The following is an 18412-nucleotide window of genomic DNA, read 5'->3' on the forward strand; positions in this document are numbered from 1 at the left end:
GCTATGTTTTGCTATGTATGCTATGTTTTGATATGCTATGCTATGTTTTGTTGTGTTTTGCTATGTTTTGTTATGCTATGTTTTGTTGTGTTTTGGTAGGCTATGTTTTGTTATGCTATGCTATGTTTTGTTATGCTATGCTATGTTTTGTTATGCTATGTTATGTTTTGTTATGATATGCTATGTTTTGTTGTGTTTTGCTATGCTATGCTTTGCTATGCTATGCTTTGTTATGCTATGCTATGTTTTGTTATGCTATGCTATGTTTTGTTGTGTTTTGCTACGTTTTGTTGTGTTTTGTTCTACGATGCTATGTTTTGTTTTGCGATGCTTTGTTATCTTATGCTTTGTTTTGTTTTGCTATGCTATGTTTTGTTATGCTATGCTATGTTTTGTTATGCTATGCTATGTTTTGTTATGATATGCTATGTTTTGTTGTGTTTTGTTCTACTATGCTATGTTTTGTTTTGCTATGCTTTGATATCTTATGCTTTATTTAGTTTTTCTATGCTATGTTTTGTTATGCTATGCTATGTTTTGTTGTGTTCTGCTATGTTTTGTTCTGCTATGTTTTGTTTTGCTTTGTTATGCTATGCTATGTTTTGTTCTACTATGCTGTTTTGTTATGCTATGCTATGTTTTTTTCTACTATGCTATGTTTTCCTATGCTTTGTTTTGTTATGCTAAGCTATGTTTAGATTTGCTATCCTATGCTTTGTTTTTTTATGCTATGCTATGTTTAGTTATGCTATGTTTAGTTTTGCTATCCTATGCTTTGTTTTGTTATGCTATGTTTTGTTGTGTTTTGTTATGCTATGCTTTGTTTTGTTGTGTTTTGCTATGCTATGCTATGTTTTGCTATGCTTTGCAATGCTATGTTTTGTTATGTATGCTATGTTTTGTTGTGTTTTGTTGAGCTATGCTATGTTTTGTTGTGTTTTGCTATGTTTTGTTATCTTATGCTTTGTTTTGTTTTGCTATGCTATGTTTTGTTATGCTATGCTATGTTTTGTTGTGTTTTGCTATGCTATGCTTTGTTATGCTATGCTATGTCTTGTTATGCTATGCTATGTTTTGTTGTGTTTTGCTATGTTTTGTTGTGTTTTGCTATGTTTTGTTCTACTATGCTGTTTTGTTATGCTATGCTATGTTTTTTCTACTATGCTATGTTTTGCTATGCTTTGTTTTGTTATGCTAAGCTATGTTTAGATTTGCTATCCTATGCTTTGTTTTGTTATGCTATGCTATGTTTAGTTATGCTATGTTTAGTTTTGCTATCCTATGCTTTGTTTTGTTATGCTATGCTATGTTTTGTTGTGTTTTGTTATGCTATGCTATGTTTTGTTTTGTTGTGTTTTGCTATGCTATGCTATGTTTTGCTATGCTTTGCAATGCTATGTTTTGTTATGTATGCTATGTTTTGTTGCGTTTTGTTGAGCTATGCTATGTTTTGTTGTGTTTTGTTGTGTTTTGTTATCTTATGCTTTGTTTTGTTTTGCTATGCTATGTTTTATTATGCTATGCTATGTTTTGTTGTGTTTTGCTATGCTATGCTTTGTTATGCTATGCTATGTCTTGTTATGCTATGCTATGTTTTGTTGTGTGTTGCTATGTTTTGTTGTGTTTTGCTATGTTTTGTTCTACTATGCTGTTTTGTTATGCTAGGCTATGTTTTGTTCTACTATGCTATGTTTTGCTATGCTTTGTTTTGTAATGCTATGCTATGTTTAGATTTGCTATCCTATGCTTTGTTTTGTTATGCTATGCTATGTTTAGTTATGCTATGTTTAGTTTTGCTATCCGATGCTTTGTTTAGTTATGCCTTGCTATGTTTTGTTGTGTTTGTTATGCTATGCTATGTTTTGTTTTGTTGTGTTTTGCTATGTTATGCTATGTTTTGCTATGCTTTGCAATGCTATGTTTTGTTATGTATGCTATGTTTTGTTATGCTATGTTTTGTTGTGTTTTGGTATGCTATGCTATGTTTTGGTATGCTGTGCTATGTTTTGTTCTACTATGCTATGTTTTGTTTTGCTATGCTTTGTTATCTTATGCTTTATTTTGTTTTTCTATGCTAGGTTTTGTTATGCTATGCTATGTTTTGTTATGCTATGCTATGTTTTGTTATGATATGCTATGTTTTGTTATGATATGCTATGTTTTGTTATGATATGCTATGTTTTGTTGTGTTTTGCTATGCTATGCTTTGTTATGCTATGCTATGTTTTGTTATGCTATGCTATGTTTTGCTATGTTTTGTTCTACTATGCTATGTTTTGTTTTGCTATGCTTTATCTTATGCTTTGTTTTGTTTTGCTATGCTATGTTTTGTTATGCTATGCTATGTTTTGTTATGATATGCTATTTTTTGTTGTGCTATGCTATGCTTTGCTATGCTATGCTATGTTTTGTTATGCTATGCTATGTTTTGTTGTGTTTTGCTATGTTTTGTTCTGCTATGTTTTGTTCTGCTATGTTTTGTTCTGCTTTGGTATGCTATGCTATGTTTTGTTCTACTATGCTGTTTTGTTATGCTATGCTATGTTTTGTTGTGTTTTGCTATGTTTTGTTATGCTATGTTTTGGTAGGCTATGTTTTGTTATGCTATGCTATGTTTTGTTATGCTATGCTAGGTTTTGTTATGATATGCTATGTTTTGTTGTGTTTTGCTATGTTTTGTTGTGTTTTGCTATGTTTTGTTGTGTTTTGCTATGTTTTGTTGTGTTTTGCTATGTTTTGTTGTGTTTTATTCTACTATGCTATGTTTTGTTTTGCTATGCTTTGTTATCTTATGCTTTGTTTTGTTTTGCTATGCTATGTTTTGTTATGCTATGCTATGTTTTGTTATGATATGCTATGTTTTGTTGTGTTTTGTTCTACTATGCTATGTTTTGTTTTGCTATGCTTTGTTTTGTTTTGCTATGCTATGCTTTGTTATGATATGCTATGTTATGTTATGCTATGCTATGTTTTGTTATGCTATGCTATGTTTTGTTGTGTTTTGCTATGTTTTGTTCTACTATGCTATGTTTTGTTTTGCTATGCTTTATCTTATGCTTTGTTTTGTTTTGCTATGCTATGTTTTGTTATGCTATGCTATGTTTTGTTATGATATGCTATGTTTTGTTGTGTTTTGCTATGCTATGCTTTGTTATGCTATGCTATGTTTTGTTATGCTATGCTGTGTTTTGTTATGCTATGCTATGTTTTGTTGTGTTTTGCTATGTTTTGTTCTGCTATGTTTTGTTCAGCTATGTTTTGTTCTGCTCTGTTATGCTATGCTATGTTTTGTTCTACTATGCTGTTTTGTTATGCTATGCTATGCTTTGTTCTACTATGCTATGTTTTGCTATGCTTTGTTTTGTTATGCTATGCTATGTTTTGTTGTGTTTTGCTGTTTTGTTGTGTTTTGCTATGTTTTGTTCTGCTATGTTTTGTTCTGCTATGTTTTGTTCTGCTATGTTTTGTTCTGCTCTGTTTTGTTCTGCTCTGTTATGCTATGCTATGCTATGCTATGTTTTGTTCTACTATGCTGTTTTGTTATGCTATCCTATGTTTAGTTATGCTATGTTTAGTTTTGCTATCCTATGCTTTGTTTAGTTATGCCTTGCTATGTTTTGTTGTGTTTTGTTATGCTATGCTATGTTTTGTTTTGTTGTGTTTTGCTATGCTATGCTATGTTTTGCTACGCTTTGCAATGCTATGTTTTGTTATGCATGCTATGTTTTGTTGTGTTTTGTTATGCTATGCTATGTTTTGTTGTGTTTTGCTATGTTTTGTTATGCTATGTTTTGTTGTGTTTTGGTATGCTATGCTATGTTTTGTTCTACTATGCTATGTTTTGTTTTGCTATGCTGTGTTATCTTATGCTTTGTTTTGTTTTGCTATGCTATGTTTTGTTATGCTATGCTATGTTTTGTTATGCTATGCTATGTTTTGTTATGCTATGCTATGTTTTGTTGTGTTTTATTATGCTATGCTTTGTTTTGCTATGCTATGTTTTGTTGTGCTAGGATGTGTTAAGCTATGCTATGCTTTGTTATGCTATGTTTTGTTATGCTATGCTAAGCTTTGTTTTGTTATGCTATGCTATTTTGTGTTTTGTTATGCTACGTTTTGTTGTGTTTTGTTATGCTATGCTATGTTTTGCTATGCTTTGCAATGCTATGTTTTGTTATGTATGCTGTGTTTTGTTGTGTTTTGTTATGCTATGATATGTTTTGCTATGTTTTGTTTTGCTATGTTTTGTTTTGCTATGTTTTGTTCTGCTGTGCTATGTTTTGTTTTGCTATGCTTTGTTATGTTATGCTATGCTTTGTTTTGCTATGCTATGCTTTGTTTTGCTATGTTTTGGTATGTTATACTATGTTTTGTTGTGTTTTGTTATGCTATGTTTTGTTATGCTATGCTATGTTTTGTTCTACTATGCTATGTTTTGTTCTACTATGCTATGTTATGCTATGTTTTGTTCTACTATGTTATGTTATGTTATGTTTTGCTATGTTTTGTTTTGCTATCCTATGCTTTGTTGTTATGCTAAGCTATGCTTTGTTATGCTATGCTGGTGAGGGTGTGTGAGGGTGAGTGAGTGTGTGTGAGGGAGGGTGAGGGGGTGTGTGGGAGAGGGGGGGTGAGGGGGTGTGAGGGGTGTGAGTGAGGGTGTGTGAGGGTGAGGGTCGGAGGGTGAGTGGGTGTGAGGGTGTGTGAGTGAGGGTGTGTGAGGGTGAGGGGGTGTGAGGGGGTGTGAGTGAGGGTGAGTGAGTGTGTGATGGTGAGAGGGTGTGTGAGGGTGAGAGGGGGTGAGAGGGTGTGTGAGGGTGAGAGGGTGTGTGAGGGTGAGAGAGTGTGTGAGGGTGAGAGGGTGAGTGAGGGTGAGAGGGTGAGTGAGAGTGGGTGAAGGTGTGAGGGGTGTGAGGGTGAGTGAGGGTGAGTGAGGGCGGGTGAGGGTGTGTGAGGGTGTGAGGGTGAGGGGGTGTGAGGGTGAGGGGGTGTGAGGGTGAGAGGGTGAGAGGGTGTGACGGTGTGTGAGGGTGAGGGCGTGTGAAGGTGAGAGGGTGTGTGAGGGTGTGTGAGGGTGAGAGGGTGTGTGAGGGTGAGAGGGTGTGTGAGAGTGAGAAGGTGTGTGAGGGTGAGAGGGTGTGTGAGGGTGAGAGGGTGTGTGAGGGTGAGAGGGTGAGTGAGTGAGTGTCAGGGTGAGTGAGGGTGGGTGAGGGTGTGTGAGGATGAGGGTGATGGGGTGTGAGGGTGAGAGGGTGTGTGAGGGTGTGACGGTGTGTGAGGGTGAGGGTGTGGGTGTGTGAGGGTGAGTGGGGGTGTGAGGGTGAGGTGGTGTGAGTGTGTGACGGCATGTGAGGGTGGGTGAGGGTGTGTGAGGGTGAGGGTGTGTGAAGGTGAGGGTGTGTGAGGGTGAGGGGTATGTGATGGTGAGAAGGTGTGTGAGGGTGAGAAGGTGTGTGAGGGTGAGACGGTGGGTGAGAGGGTGAGTGAGTGGGTAAGGGGGTGTGAGGGTGTGAGGGTGAGCGAGGGTGGGTGAGGGTGTGTGAGGGTGGGTGAGGGTGTGTGAGGGTGAGGGTGTGTGAGGGTGAGGGTGTGTGAGGGTGAAGGGGTGTGAGGGGTATGTGATGGTGAAAGGGTTTGTGAGGGTGAGATGGTGGGTGAGAGGGTGGGTGAGATGGTGGGTGAGAGGGTGGGTGAGGGTGGGTGAGAGGATGAGTGAGGGCGAGAACAGCCAGTTTAAAGACGCCTGCATCTGTGGTTATGTTTTATGATCAGAATCTCACACGGAAAATCTTTACACACCACAAGAACCATTACTAAATACTGTGATCAGTGTGCAATACCGGAAAGGATTTGATTTCTTCCAGAGAAACCCTATGTTGAAAATATCCTGACCTACAAGACGATCACTATTTTGGAAGATCCGGATTAATAGGAGACTGCACGACTGATCTTCCCAGCCTGTGAGATCTTAGATCTCACATACTCCAAGGATCTAGCAGAAAACTTGCAAAATGCGTGCCTTAGTGAAGCGCTTCTTACCGAAAGATACAACAGTCCTAATTTTCAGTCTTTGCTGTAGAACTCATGGAAATTGACTTTGTGCACCCAGAAAGTATGGTACAGGGGCTAACAGTGGTCAACCTCATAAGAGCGTCGAACGTTCAGCGCCCAGTGCTGAACGTTCGAAGAACAAATGTTGGCCCGTCGGCCAACGGTCGTGCGCAGCACTGGCAAGGTAGTGCTCGCGACGACTGTTGGCCGACGGCAGCACTTAAGGGGTTAATGCGATCCCTTCATTGTATTTGTTGCCTGGTTTTCTCAGCCAAGCAAAAAAAAAACACAGCCAGACAGAGATTCAACAGCCCACGTTGCAACTTTCCCATCGGACTTAAAATTTGGGGGTGGGAGTTGGAGGCAGAAAAACTAACCTTTAGTTGTAATATACAAGTTTTGATCTATGCATTAGGATTCACCTAGAAGGGTATTCAATGTTATCAGGATATAGCAGTTCTTCTAAAACCAGTGGAAGAGGACCCCAGCGTTGGAGCAAGAGAATTTAGTAAAATTATAACTAAGGTAACCTGTAGGTACCAGACCAACCAAGTCATTACCTACTCCCTAATCCTGAAAATGAGTGGCAGTTCAACGCCATCGCACTGACAGAGGACAGTAACGCAACATTAAAGAAATGCTAAAAGCCATAAATTATGCTAACACAATTTAACATTTATTATTATTTCAATATTACATAGATTTAGCTGGGCTTAAACTGTTAAAAAAAAAAATAGATTCAGAATTATTTTCAGGATGAGAAAAAAAACCCACACACAGTTTCCCCAGAGTAAAAAAATCACGGGGCTGGTATTGAAAGGCAAAGTCAGTGTTAAACGTTAAAGAGGCGTTAAATAATCAAAATCCATCACGCAGTCAATAAAACTTCCCAAAGCAGCTGAACCCTGACAGCCGACGGGCGGGTGCGCACCAGCTTTATATGGCGACTTCAAATGTGAAAGACACGTTAACACTCCAAATGAATATGCCATGAAAAGGGTTTGGCGTGTCTTGCCATGCATGGGAAGATCTCAGCCTGTAAAACAGCCATCTGCTTCATTTGAACCACATTCAGCGCAGCTTCATTAAAAAGCACAGAAATCGAAAAAACTAGAGTGGTTGCACCAGAAGAGCGAATACTTCAAAACGAGGTCGTTCTTCACTTCCCCCCGTCTCCAACAAAAAAAACGATTTCTTGGCTCAGTAAACTTACCCTTTGGCCACAGCGCAGCTGAGTTAAACACTCGCTGCTGTCAACTGCAGCTCACGAGTTTATTACTTGGCTAAGCCATCTCAGCCTTTCACCGTTCCGACAGAAGTGGAAGTACCACGATCTAGGAAATATTAACAGTTGTTACTTAGAGCACTTAACAAGTGTGTTCGTATTACCATGGCGACCAACTCCTGAATCATGCTGCGAGCTACGCACGGGCACTAGTGATGTCGGGATGTGCAGCCGGAAGTTCGGGTGCATTCGACTGTCGTGGGGCGGGACTTCCATTTTCTGTGGGAAGCCCACGGAGTGACAGGCCCAGAGAAGCAGTACTGACGTGGGGCTCCCATGCGCGAGGGAGAGCCCCGCGATGGCTGCAGAAGTCAGAAGTGGCGGCGGCCGCCGATGCGGTGAGTGGGGGGGGGCAATGTATGTGTGTGTATGTGTGCGTGTGTATGTGTGCGCATGTGTGCGTGTCTGTGTGTATGTGCGTGCGTGTTTGTGTGTGTTCAAGGAAGGGGGATGGCTGTGTGTGCGCGCGCCGTTAGTGCATGCTAGCAAGAGAGCGGGCTGTGTGTGTATGTGGAAGCGCAACTGCGCAAGCGTGACTCTTTAGAAGCGCGTCCACAGACCACAATCTGCGCGTGCCCCGGTCTGTCTCCCTTGGGAGGCATCACGCTGACAATAGGTCTCTCTGGCGAGACCGAAAAATGGCACCAATGCTCGTTTCAAAGACTTCACCAGGGAGACACCAAGAATGGAGAACCAGAGATGAAAGCAACTCTGTGAGAGATCAACTCTAGCCTAGCAATCATAGATGGCAAGATATATTGATTCATGTTGAGACTAGATCACATGAATGAAAAGTGAGACAAACATTCTTCAAGGCTGGGCATGGCAGAAACGAAACATCAAACATGGAAGATGATGCAGTTATGTCCAACGGGAAATTGTTGAAAATTAACAAGGCACTACAAAACATCCATATTAATAAAAATAAGACCTAGAAGTTTACTCTAACTATAGTATCGGCCAAATGCGTGGTTACCAGGGACAACTGCCACTAGAATAAATGTTTGTTGAAAAAGTATTACTATCACTATACGGACAAAGAGGTCTTCGCAGAGATCTTTGTATTTGAACAAGTGCATAGAGCACTTACATCAATACCTCTCAAAACAAGCTAAACCACTCCATCATAGCGAGGTAATTACATTACCATCAAAACACAAAAACCATGAACAATCTCCACGGTGGGGAACCTGAGGCTTGGGGCCTCGAGAGTGAGCTGGCCTCCAATATAATCCTGTTTCACTCAAAAAGGCACCAGAGCGTGATACAGTATATTTAGGACTCCCAATGTAATGGTATTTTTTTTTTTTAAGATTTTCGTCTGTATTTATCCATGTTTACTTTATGACCATCCTATTGGTATTTATCCCTAATAATTTTTTGTCTTGAAACTAAATGGAGTTGTAAAATGGTGTATTTCCACATTTATTTAACTGATAAACATGCACTTATACTTTGACACCCACCATTTAGGCAGCAAATAAAATGCAGTCAATTGCTGCCACTATCTCCATGATGTACGAGTAGAATGCCTACATTCGGGTGAACTACCCTATCCTGTTGCTGAGACAGGAGATCGTCATGAAGTGGCAGTCTGATCGGAGGACAGGTGATCATGACTGAAATTCCGAGTAATACAATCTCCTGGCCTAAACCGCTCTTGTCACGATCCAGGGCAGAGCCTGAAAATAGGACCACAGCCTGAATGTACTCACCTCAGCTCACTGCTGCAGAGGAAAAGCCCTCAAATCCACAGCGTCCAGGCTCGCCCTAATTAATGGAAATCTCCACTAAGGAATCAGGTGGGACTTTGGTTTGGTTACAGTGTACCCAACGATTTCAAGATGTCCTTGACTGACTACGGTGTGCCCACCTTCAGCAGCCAGTCATCATAGTCCTACCAGTATGAGAATACAGGTACTCCCAACCTCCAAATAACGGCAGTGCCACAGCCATCAATTCTGTTAACACTTGATTGACACTGGTGAGGCCGAAGGAGAGTAAGGCAAACTGAAAATGTTCCTGGCTTACTCGGGACTGCAGATAACATCGGTTGACGGCAAATCACGTAATCTTCTGGACCTAAACAATTTTTAAAAAATGAAATGTGAACTTGTGTAATGTAATTGGTGCTCATAGAAAGTGGTCCACCACTACCTTCGGGCCTAGTTTGCACTATAAAAAACTGCGATTAAAAAGATCCAGGACACTAGGAAAGGCCGGCAGTCCCTGTCTTTTTTCAGAATGAGGAAATAGTAACAGCAGCAACCCCATCTCTTTCAGACTCTTGGGAGTAAGAGGCATCCCTCCAATGGGCTAACTAGCCAAGATGGCGGCCACACTGTGAAGCGGCTCTGCATCATGGCCCTATTACCTGACAGAATATCATAGCTACTGGTGTCATCTCACCTCCTAAATGTGATTCCTGAGCAGTTGGTACGGGCAGGGGGTGGCAGACTGCTTGTGTGACGGCCCAGGCAGGATTCTGGACTCCACAAGCACCTTTCCCCTGCAGCTGGATTCGCGGTAAGCGGAGGTCCTCCCGACAGAATGGAACACGCTGGCTGGATGACCAGGGACCTTTGAAAGTACGGGTGGCGAGCTGTGGCAGCAATTGCGCAGGGAGACTGCTACCCGACTGGGAGTCCTATCGACGGAAAAGGCAACGACGACCCGGCCTGCGGCCCAGCAGACAGTGGCACTAGAGGGGACGTAGCGGGAGTGGACCGTACCACCCAGAATGGCACAATGCTGCTGCACGAGACTGCACATTTCCCCATGGTGGCTCTGACCCTGACTGGTACACCCCCCCTTCTTACTAAGCACCTGGCGGGACCCGGGGGTTATCTCTAGCCCAGGCCCGCTGGCGGGCACTCAGCAACAGCAGTGAATCGGCGCACCTCAGGGTGCATGAACCCGGTGCCGGCGAGGGGTGCCCTCTGACGTGCAGGCTGACTGGCAGAATCCGGGGGCTGTTATGAGCCTAGATCTGTCCGTAGGAGTCCCAAGACGGCCACCCGCAGGGGGCTGCTTAGCTTGCAAGAGTGCACGATAATAAACTTTGCAACCACTCTTGCTGCTGGCTGCCATCAAATATGCCGTCCTTCTACCTCGGGAACAAAATCGCTGATGCTGTGAGTGGGAGGGGGGGGGGGGAAATGTACGTGTGTGTATGTGTATGTGTGTGTATGTGTGCGTGTGTGTATGTGTGTGTATGTGTGTGTATGTGTGGGCACGTGTGTGCGTGTCTGTGTGTGTGCGTGAGCGTCTTTGTGTGTGTTCAAGGAAAGGGGGGTGGCTGTGTGTGTGCGCACGCCGTTACTGCATGCTAGCTAAGCGAAAGCGAGCTGTGTGTGTATGTGGAAGCGCGTCTGCGCAAGCGTGACTCTTTAGAAGCGCGTTCACAGACCACAATCTGCACGTGTCCTGGTCTGTCTCCCTTGGGAGGCATCACGCTGACAATAGGTCTCTCTGGCGAGACCTAAAAAGGATGTCATCACCTCTAGCACTGTGTTGTGAGAGGGTATTGCAGGGAACCCCAGCACTCAAATATTGGCCATTCTACAGACATTTTCCAACTGTTGCTCCATACCCACCAGGGCCTGCAATGCCCCAGTGGCCACCAGTGTGTTTGCTGCCAAGTTCACCTCAGCTAGTCCTTGTGAGAGTTCTCAAAATGACACTTAATTGGGTTTGTGACAGATGTTTCGCAGTGATTACGATTCCCTCTCCCACAGCAGATGCACCAGAGCATTAAAAGACATTTATAATTTACATTACATATTATGCAAGTGTCACCCAGGCATGAAGCAGTTATAGTCCTACTCCTCTGTACATGGCTCCTCGTCACGGATGGATTACGTTTTAGCTTCAACAGACAACACGTGGCAAGTAATAAGCAGTATAATCCACCTGTGCCCAGTGACTAACCCTGAACCACTGAAAGGCAATACTCCGAACGAGGATATTTGCACGTCACCTTACCTGGAGACTCATCCAATGCACTGGCCTACATAGTATATGAATTCTCGTTTCTGGATGAAATGTAAACAAATGTGGACTCTGTGACCTTGTACATTCTTCAAGCTTAATTACCTGTGAATCTTTTAAGGTGATCATCCTATTGATGTGAATATCTCTGAAGGATGATGCTTCGCACTTTGTAAGGGTAGGGCTGGCTAAGATCAGGCCAGGTATGAAGGGAAGGGACACAACAAGACTACTAAAGAGACTGCTACATTGCGGCAAGCAAAGTTGAAAAGATATAGGATTATGCAGTAGAATGGAAATTGGGTTTTTCACTTAAAACGTAATGCTACAGAGGAATGCAAAGAAAGAGGGCCTTGGGAGAGCCCTAGTGTGGTTGGAAATAAAAGCAGATTGGTGCACCACACTGTGCGGAAAGCACCTAATGAAGGACACAGTAAATATCAGAGAGGAATTTTGAAGCTTAGGAAAATTTGTATGCTCTGGTGCTGCTGATAGATGCAGTACTTGTCTGATCGGACATACAGATAATGCTAAATGAAGTCGTTTGATATGCTTAAGTTTCCTGTTACTATTTAAGAACAAAGTAATGCCATCCATGAAGCATGAAAAGAGAAGAGGTGGTAATTGTGCTATAGAAAACTAGGATCTTCCTCCTCATGAAGCAACTTGTCCATCCCGAGCATGCGGAATACATAGTGGGGAATATGATGGTCAGTAATATATGTAGATTATGTAATTCAATACGGTGTTCGGGTAAATGAGCCAGCTGCAGCAGCCACGTGGCATGCAGGGAAGGCATTTGACATGATCTCCTGTATGCATCTGTGGCAACTACTTCAACGTTCAAAATGTAGGCTGCATATGATTGTTCTGCTAGGCTGTTGTGTGCTACTCACCAGGCAACGTTACTCACAAATGAAGTACTTGTTCGCCTATAATATTTTACTATAAGATATGATGCACTGCTTTATAATAATAGTTCTAGTGAAAACCTATTCAAAGTGGTGGACTTAGTAGACCAGTTTGGGGCAGAGTCTAACCATACAATGCTGATGGCACGTGATTTGCCTATATAAAAGGAGTTCTTCTGGTCAAGTGGGTGAAGGTCACGTATGCATGTATCTATATTAAACGTACGTTTGAATACTATAGGCTCCTCATCAGGAGCTTCTTACCCCCAGCTAGGCTCTATACAATTATTAATGGATATGATCAAAGATGTCTAGACCGTAACCCTGTCACTGTTTTGATTGGGCAGGTGGCAGATCCTAAAAAAATGTTCAGACTTGGGGCACAATTAGAGTTTGGCAGAGTAGAAGCACCAACATAAATCGGTGGTGCTCCCGCCCCTCCAAACTCAAAATTCCTCTGCCCTCTTTATAGTCAGGGGAAGGCTGCCCGCCAAAGGGTCACTGATCAATCGAATTCTCAAGGCACGCCCTATTAGGAAGGTCCTTTCATTGTACATTTTTATTTACTTTTTGAGACTGCTTAGCAAAGCCTGGCGATTCTGAACAGGAGACAAGAGAAATGACGCCTACACTGGAAGAAACTTCCAATATATCAGAGCATAGTGTTTTTGCTAAACAAATTTCCACTTTGGGCATTTGTTTCGGAGAAACAAAAACATTACTAAATGCATGTATTAAACATGGTGCACACTTAGCAAAGCTTAAGCTCTGTCAACATAGTCTCTGCCAATGTAGCTCTGCTGAAGGCACAAATTCCTGTGTTTTTGGAGAGGATTTCTAAATATGGAAGGCAGTCATCTGCAAGGGGAGCAGTGGATATAACCTCTGCGGACCTGGCGGGGCGTGGCGGTCTCTGGCAACCTTTAAATGAAGTCCTTAGTTTTAGGTGCTGTCAGTAATATAGCCAAACTTTGCACGCTTCCAGGTGTATACATCATACACCATCTGAGTTCATTACAGAATAACAATGTCTTTGTGGATTTACCTTACATAAACTTCCTTATCATTCAAAAGCCGTAAACCACTGTGTTTTGACTTGAGTGGAACAATCGAATGACAGTGATCAGAGAGAAATACCGGTTTAGGAACTATATAGGTAGGCATTAATCGTTAATAGGTTTTAATTGTAAATGACGAAATTATTAATACAAAAGTATTTAAAAACAAATAAGGAAATAAACAATCTGGTGGCAAAACAAGTGGAGAGGGCGCAGTGGGCAGTGTGTGTGGAAGCGATAGAAGCACTAAGTACCGGTGATGATAGAAGAAAACCTAATATTAAAAGCATGACTGCCTGCTGCATGGCACAAATAGATTAACTTTTTTTTAGAAATCTGATGGTGAAGGAATGCCAAATGTGTTTCGTCCCACATGGTCTATATTTGGACAGGGTCATCATCAGGACAAGTCTCTGCACAAAGGTAGAGTTTCGGCCATTCAAGTAGCGATGGTAAACTAACAACAGTAGGAATTTATACTGCTTAAACGCAAACCTGGATTAGTTAATTTTGCTTGTTATTTCACTAAACAATGTTGCTTGACTGCAAGCACAGCGTGCAGTGAAGTGCCTACAGGCAGGTAGAGGGCAGAACATAGAGAAGCACTTGAGTGCAAAGCGGGAAGGATTCACGGGAACCATTCACTAAGATAAGGAACGAGCCTAGTGCACCCCATTCAGAAAAGAAATAGTTATGTTTACTTGTGCTTTACCTGTCTTACCATGCTACTTTGAATGCAAGTGAAGAAATACATCTAATTGGTATCTTCAGTAATACCTGACAGTCACAATCAACACAGCTCATAGGACCAGTCCTTCAAAATATGCCTCACGGTCAAAGAATTGAAATAAAACGACATTCAAAGTTCCAGAGTGATATCAAAGGCAAACACTACATTACTGGAATCAACATGGAACAGTTGGAAGGCTATCCATGCTGCTAAGTGGACAATCGTCATGTGTGACAGCTTCTACCAGTCCTGAGTTTTTAAATCAACAATATGGTGACCAGATTTTGAATACCAAAAGTGGGTCATTCCAAAATGTATAAGTAAACTAACATTCTTCATAGGGCAACTGGCACAGAACACATATATTGATAGTGCTAACCAACATAGAAAGAAAGCACAGGCAGTGAGACACCAAAGGATAGCCAAAAGCAATTTTTACATAGGTATCATATGTGTTAATTAAGTTGCTTTTTGATAAGGGCTGCTACCTAATCCTGCACTGATAGATGTGCCTCATTGCGTTCTTTCTACCTTCTCTGAAAACTCGTATAACGTAGACAGGTGCTAAATTTACTGAAATCCACTGGGACAGACAGTGATAAACAGGGACACCTATTCACCCTAGCCAACAGCGGTTTGCATGCTGTGTCTAAATTATTACTTGCAATTAGGCTTTCCACCTAGCTCCAAGCCAGTCCAAAATTTTGAAAAATCCGCAAATGCCAGGTTTTCTACATAAAATGAAGACACCAAATACAAGAATAAATCACTTTATCTGTTCCTCGAAACTAAACCAAGTGATTATAAAAGCAAGCAGTGGCATGTTAAAATAAGCATTTGTAATGCAATAGGTCTTGTTTTTACGATACTTTGAGCTACTGGCACTGTAAATGTCAATAGCTTAAATTCTCGCAAATGCGAGACCTATTGAATTGCAAATATTGTTTTGTTTCCAAGCGCCCCTTGCATTAATAGAGGCCACCCCCCTTTCTTTAGACGAGCCGCGTCTAAGTAACGGGGCGTGGCCTCTATTAGGTGCAAGCACTGCACGGGGGCTTGGAAACAACCCACCAAAAAATTGTAGCGCAATAGGTGTCGCATTTGCGAGAGTTTAAGCTATTGTTATTTGCAATGCCAATAGCTCAAACTCTCCTAAATGCGAGACCTACGGCATTGCAAAGAAGCAGCCGCCATTGTCCCGGCTGCTTGGAAAGCAAAACCGGCATGGCGTGCTTAATGTTGCTGCAATGCATGTCGTGCCTGTAGTTAGACAAAACTCACTAAAGAAAATAGTGCTTACAGACTAAATAACACAGATCATGTATCTATATATTTATAATTTTAGTCCTATTGTACAAGAAAAAAAATTACTCTTGAAAGCTTTACTCTGTACTACCATCACCCTACACCTCTATCAATGTATCCTCTATCTTCACTCTCTCTCATCCCAAACCCTTTCTACTACTATGAGCTCCAAAATAACCCTTCCTAGACTCCTCCCTCACCCCGATCATCAGTTTACTACTATGATCTCCCAAACAATCCTTCTAAACTCTCCTTTATGTTATCTGTCCTTTGACTCATTCCAAACCTCATTTTTCTACTGATCTTTCATCCTAATCCCTTTCCACAAGCTCTTCCTTCCTCCATATCTCCCTCACTCACCCCACTGCTAAACTTACTATTATGGTCTCCCAAAAACAATTTGGGTTTTCTTCCCTCTTCTATCCTTCCATACCTCTATTCAATCCAACCAACAGACACCCATGTCCTCTGCTCAGATTAACTCCCTATACTAATACTATCCTCCTATATCCCTATACTAATCCACCACTAATCCTATTGGGTTCCAGAGTAGCATGCTACTCGCTAAAAAGCGCTTCGCGCCTCATATGGGGTAGTAAGCGCTATATAAATACAATTACCATAAAGACGGTGGGTGTAACAACAGAAGTAAATGGGCCAGTCCTCGTGGGAGGTTACAAATGAAGACCAGGCAGTACTAAGGAGGGACTAACAAGCCAATTACTGAATCAGAAACCTGCATTTACAATGGACAAAGACACAAGCAATAAAAAATATGGGCGGAGAGTGGGCGGAGCTTCAAGTGCATACTCTAATACATCATGCCTCACAGCGCATGCACTGCCCAGGCCAGACCTAAAAATGAGCGCCGAGGATTTTTAAGAAAGATACCTGTCAACGGGTGACAGGTATCTTTCTGAAAAATCCTCGGCTTGACAGTCAACCGCTTGACTCAAAAGTGCTGGTGAACCCAGGCGTTTAAGAGAGGAGTCCATTAAGATGAATGGAGAATGAACACTAATATATTGGAGGGTGGGTGATACAGGTTTGAAAAGCAGGTGACAGCATTAGTTTATACAGCCATTTTATTTGCCAGGCAGGCAATCGATGGAAAAATTGGGTGATACACCAAATACGGGTGCATTGACAGGTGTGCACATATTATTCTTCGAGTACAACCACTCTTCCATTCCTAATTTCAAAGCGTGTAGAAATTGACAGTACTTCTCTTTGAGAAAGGTGGCCAGCCTACATACAATATCGAAAGCGAAACTACAAATCCCAGCACGCAAAGTGTTTCTACCAGGGCTGTCTGAAATTGTCACACGTGACACATAGCAGCTAGCATTTCCCAATGCTGCTGCGCCTTATGCATAGTGCCATTTATGCAATAGGTGCCCCTCTTGTCAGTACCTGTGGTTAAGTGCGGTTTCTTTGGCCCCCATTTTATATCCGGGTGAACCACGTAGATCCTTTGCGTCTCCCCGGGACGCACAACTGGCGGTAGCGCGGACAGTAGCTCTTCGTCTTCCTCGTCCTCGTCCTCGAGCTCGTCTTCCTCGTCCTCTTCCGGGTCCTCGCTGCCAGCAGCGGCACCTTGGGGACGCACCGTCTCTTTTTTCTTTTTCAAGCAACTGTGCGTACAGTGCAGCAGAGCCCGAGGCTCGGGTGACCGCCATACCCAGCACCGGGGTAGAGGTCTGCGCAGCGCTGTGCGAGGGTAGGATGTGCCAAGAAACACGGCAGCAGCTCGACAACCAGAAGCGGCCCGGAGAATCCAGGAACTCCCGGCCATGGCGGGAGACAGTGCAGCAGGCTGCCTGGCTGCTCCTACAACAGGCTGCCTCAGACCCGAAAATGGGCCTGTCTGGAGCACAGCAGCGTGCACGGGGCGCCATGCACACTGCAGCCACACGAGGGCAGAAGCAGTCCTGCCTTTGGCTTTTACAAGGAGACAGCGCGAGCTGGATACTGGGCCAGAGGGATATGGAGAAATTGAAATTGTGCATGTTCTGATGAGACAGACACAAATATTTATAAATATAGACATTTAAATGTAAAATACATGTGGGGATAGAAAATAAGCAAACCCATGCACTGCATGTATTTATTTGTATTTGTGTTTTTTTATATAGCTAGGATATTACCCAAAGGTGTTAAAAAGGTCCTGGAGAAATAGTTTCGAGGGCGGGGCATAGCTACCAGTGATAACTTTTTGAAGGGTATTTGTGTTGGGGGTTCTCCGCCTTACAGTTTTTGAAATAATTCTGCAATATTAGTCCCAGCGCTTTTATTCGTGTACCTTAGGGGCCCTAAATTATTATCCTGCACATTGAAATCCACAACTTAGGCTAGTCATCAAATCAGTAATTCAATAACCTGAAACACCATAGGTGTGAGTCTCGGGGAATGTCAGAAAAGGAAAAGGTTAAGTAAGCCAGTTTTCCCATAAAGAGAGCACTCTACTGTGCCCTAAACTGCCTCTAGACAGGTTATCGTTTGAGAAATAATAGTCTAGATCGCCTTGTCAATTGGTCATAGTTTGAGAAATAATACTGTATATCGCCTTGTCAATTACAAAATTTATGAAAATATTGCATCAGTGCATACGTTAATGACAAATGGTGATAAATCACACTGGCTGCGGTTGACACAGGTAAATAAGTACATATATAACTATCTTTAGCTCCAATAACTTTAGAATACTCATAGAGTAACCTTTATTTTTTTTTATTTTATGCGTTTTTATACAGCGTAGACTTTACCCGAAGGTATCAGAGCTTTTCACAATAGGAACAGTAGTGAAACATGAGGAAAAATTACAAGTCAGCATGTTACAAAAGCAAACGTTACGTTACATAAGGCAATAGTGACAATTGTGCATGTATCAAGAGCAAACAAAATACAAGAGGTATCAAACGATACGTTACAAGAGGAAAAAAAGTGACGTGTGTAAGTTACAAAAGCGTACAAAGTACAAGTCGAGGTATAATACTGCACTAAATGGCAGATACTCAAAGCACAAGAACAAACGTTACGTTACATGAGACAATGCTGGCAATTGTGCATGTATCAAAAGCAA

The 18412-nt window shown here is 42.2% G+C and overlaps 1 protein-coding gene across 1 annotated transcript in view; it reads right to left on the bottom strand.

Annotated features, from left to right (window-relative positions):
- Nucleotides 1-17171, bottom strand: part of GTPBP6 (GTP binding protein 6) — a 74080-nt gene extending 56909 nt beyond the window's left edge. The window contains exon 1 of the mRNA XM_086934205.1: nt 16744-17171. Within this exon, the coding sequence (XP_086790331.1) occupies nt 16744-17125 (382 nt within the window). The 5' untranslated portion in view covers nt 17126-17171. The remainder of the gene's footprint in view (nt 1-16743) is intronic.
- Nucleotides 17172-18412: the final 1241 nt, after the last annotated feature.

This window comes from Lissotriton vulgaris, chromosome 8 (genome assembly GCF_964263255.1).
Source record: "Lissotriton vulgaris chromosome 8, aLisVul1.2, whole genome shotgun sequence".
NCBI lineage: Eukaryota > Metazoa > Chordata > Amphibia > Caudata > Salamandridae > Lissotriton > Lissotriton vulgaris.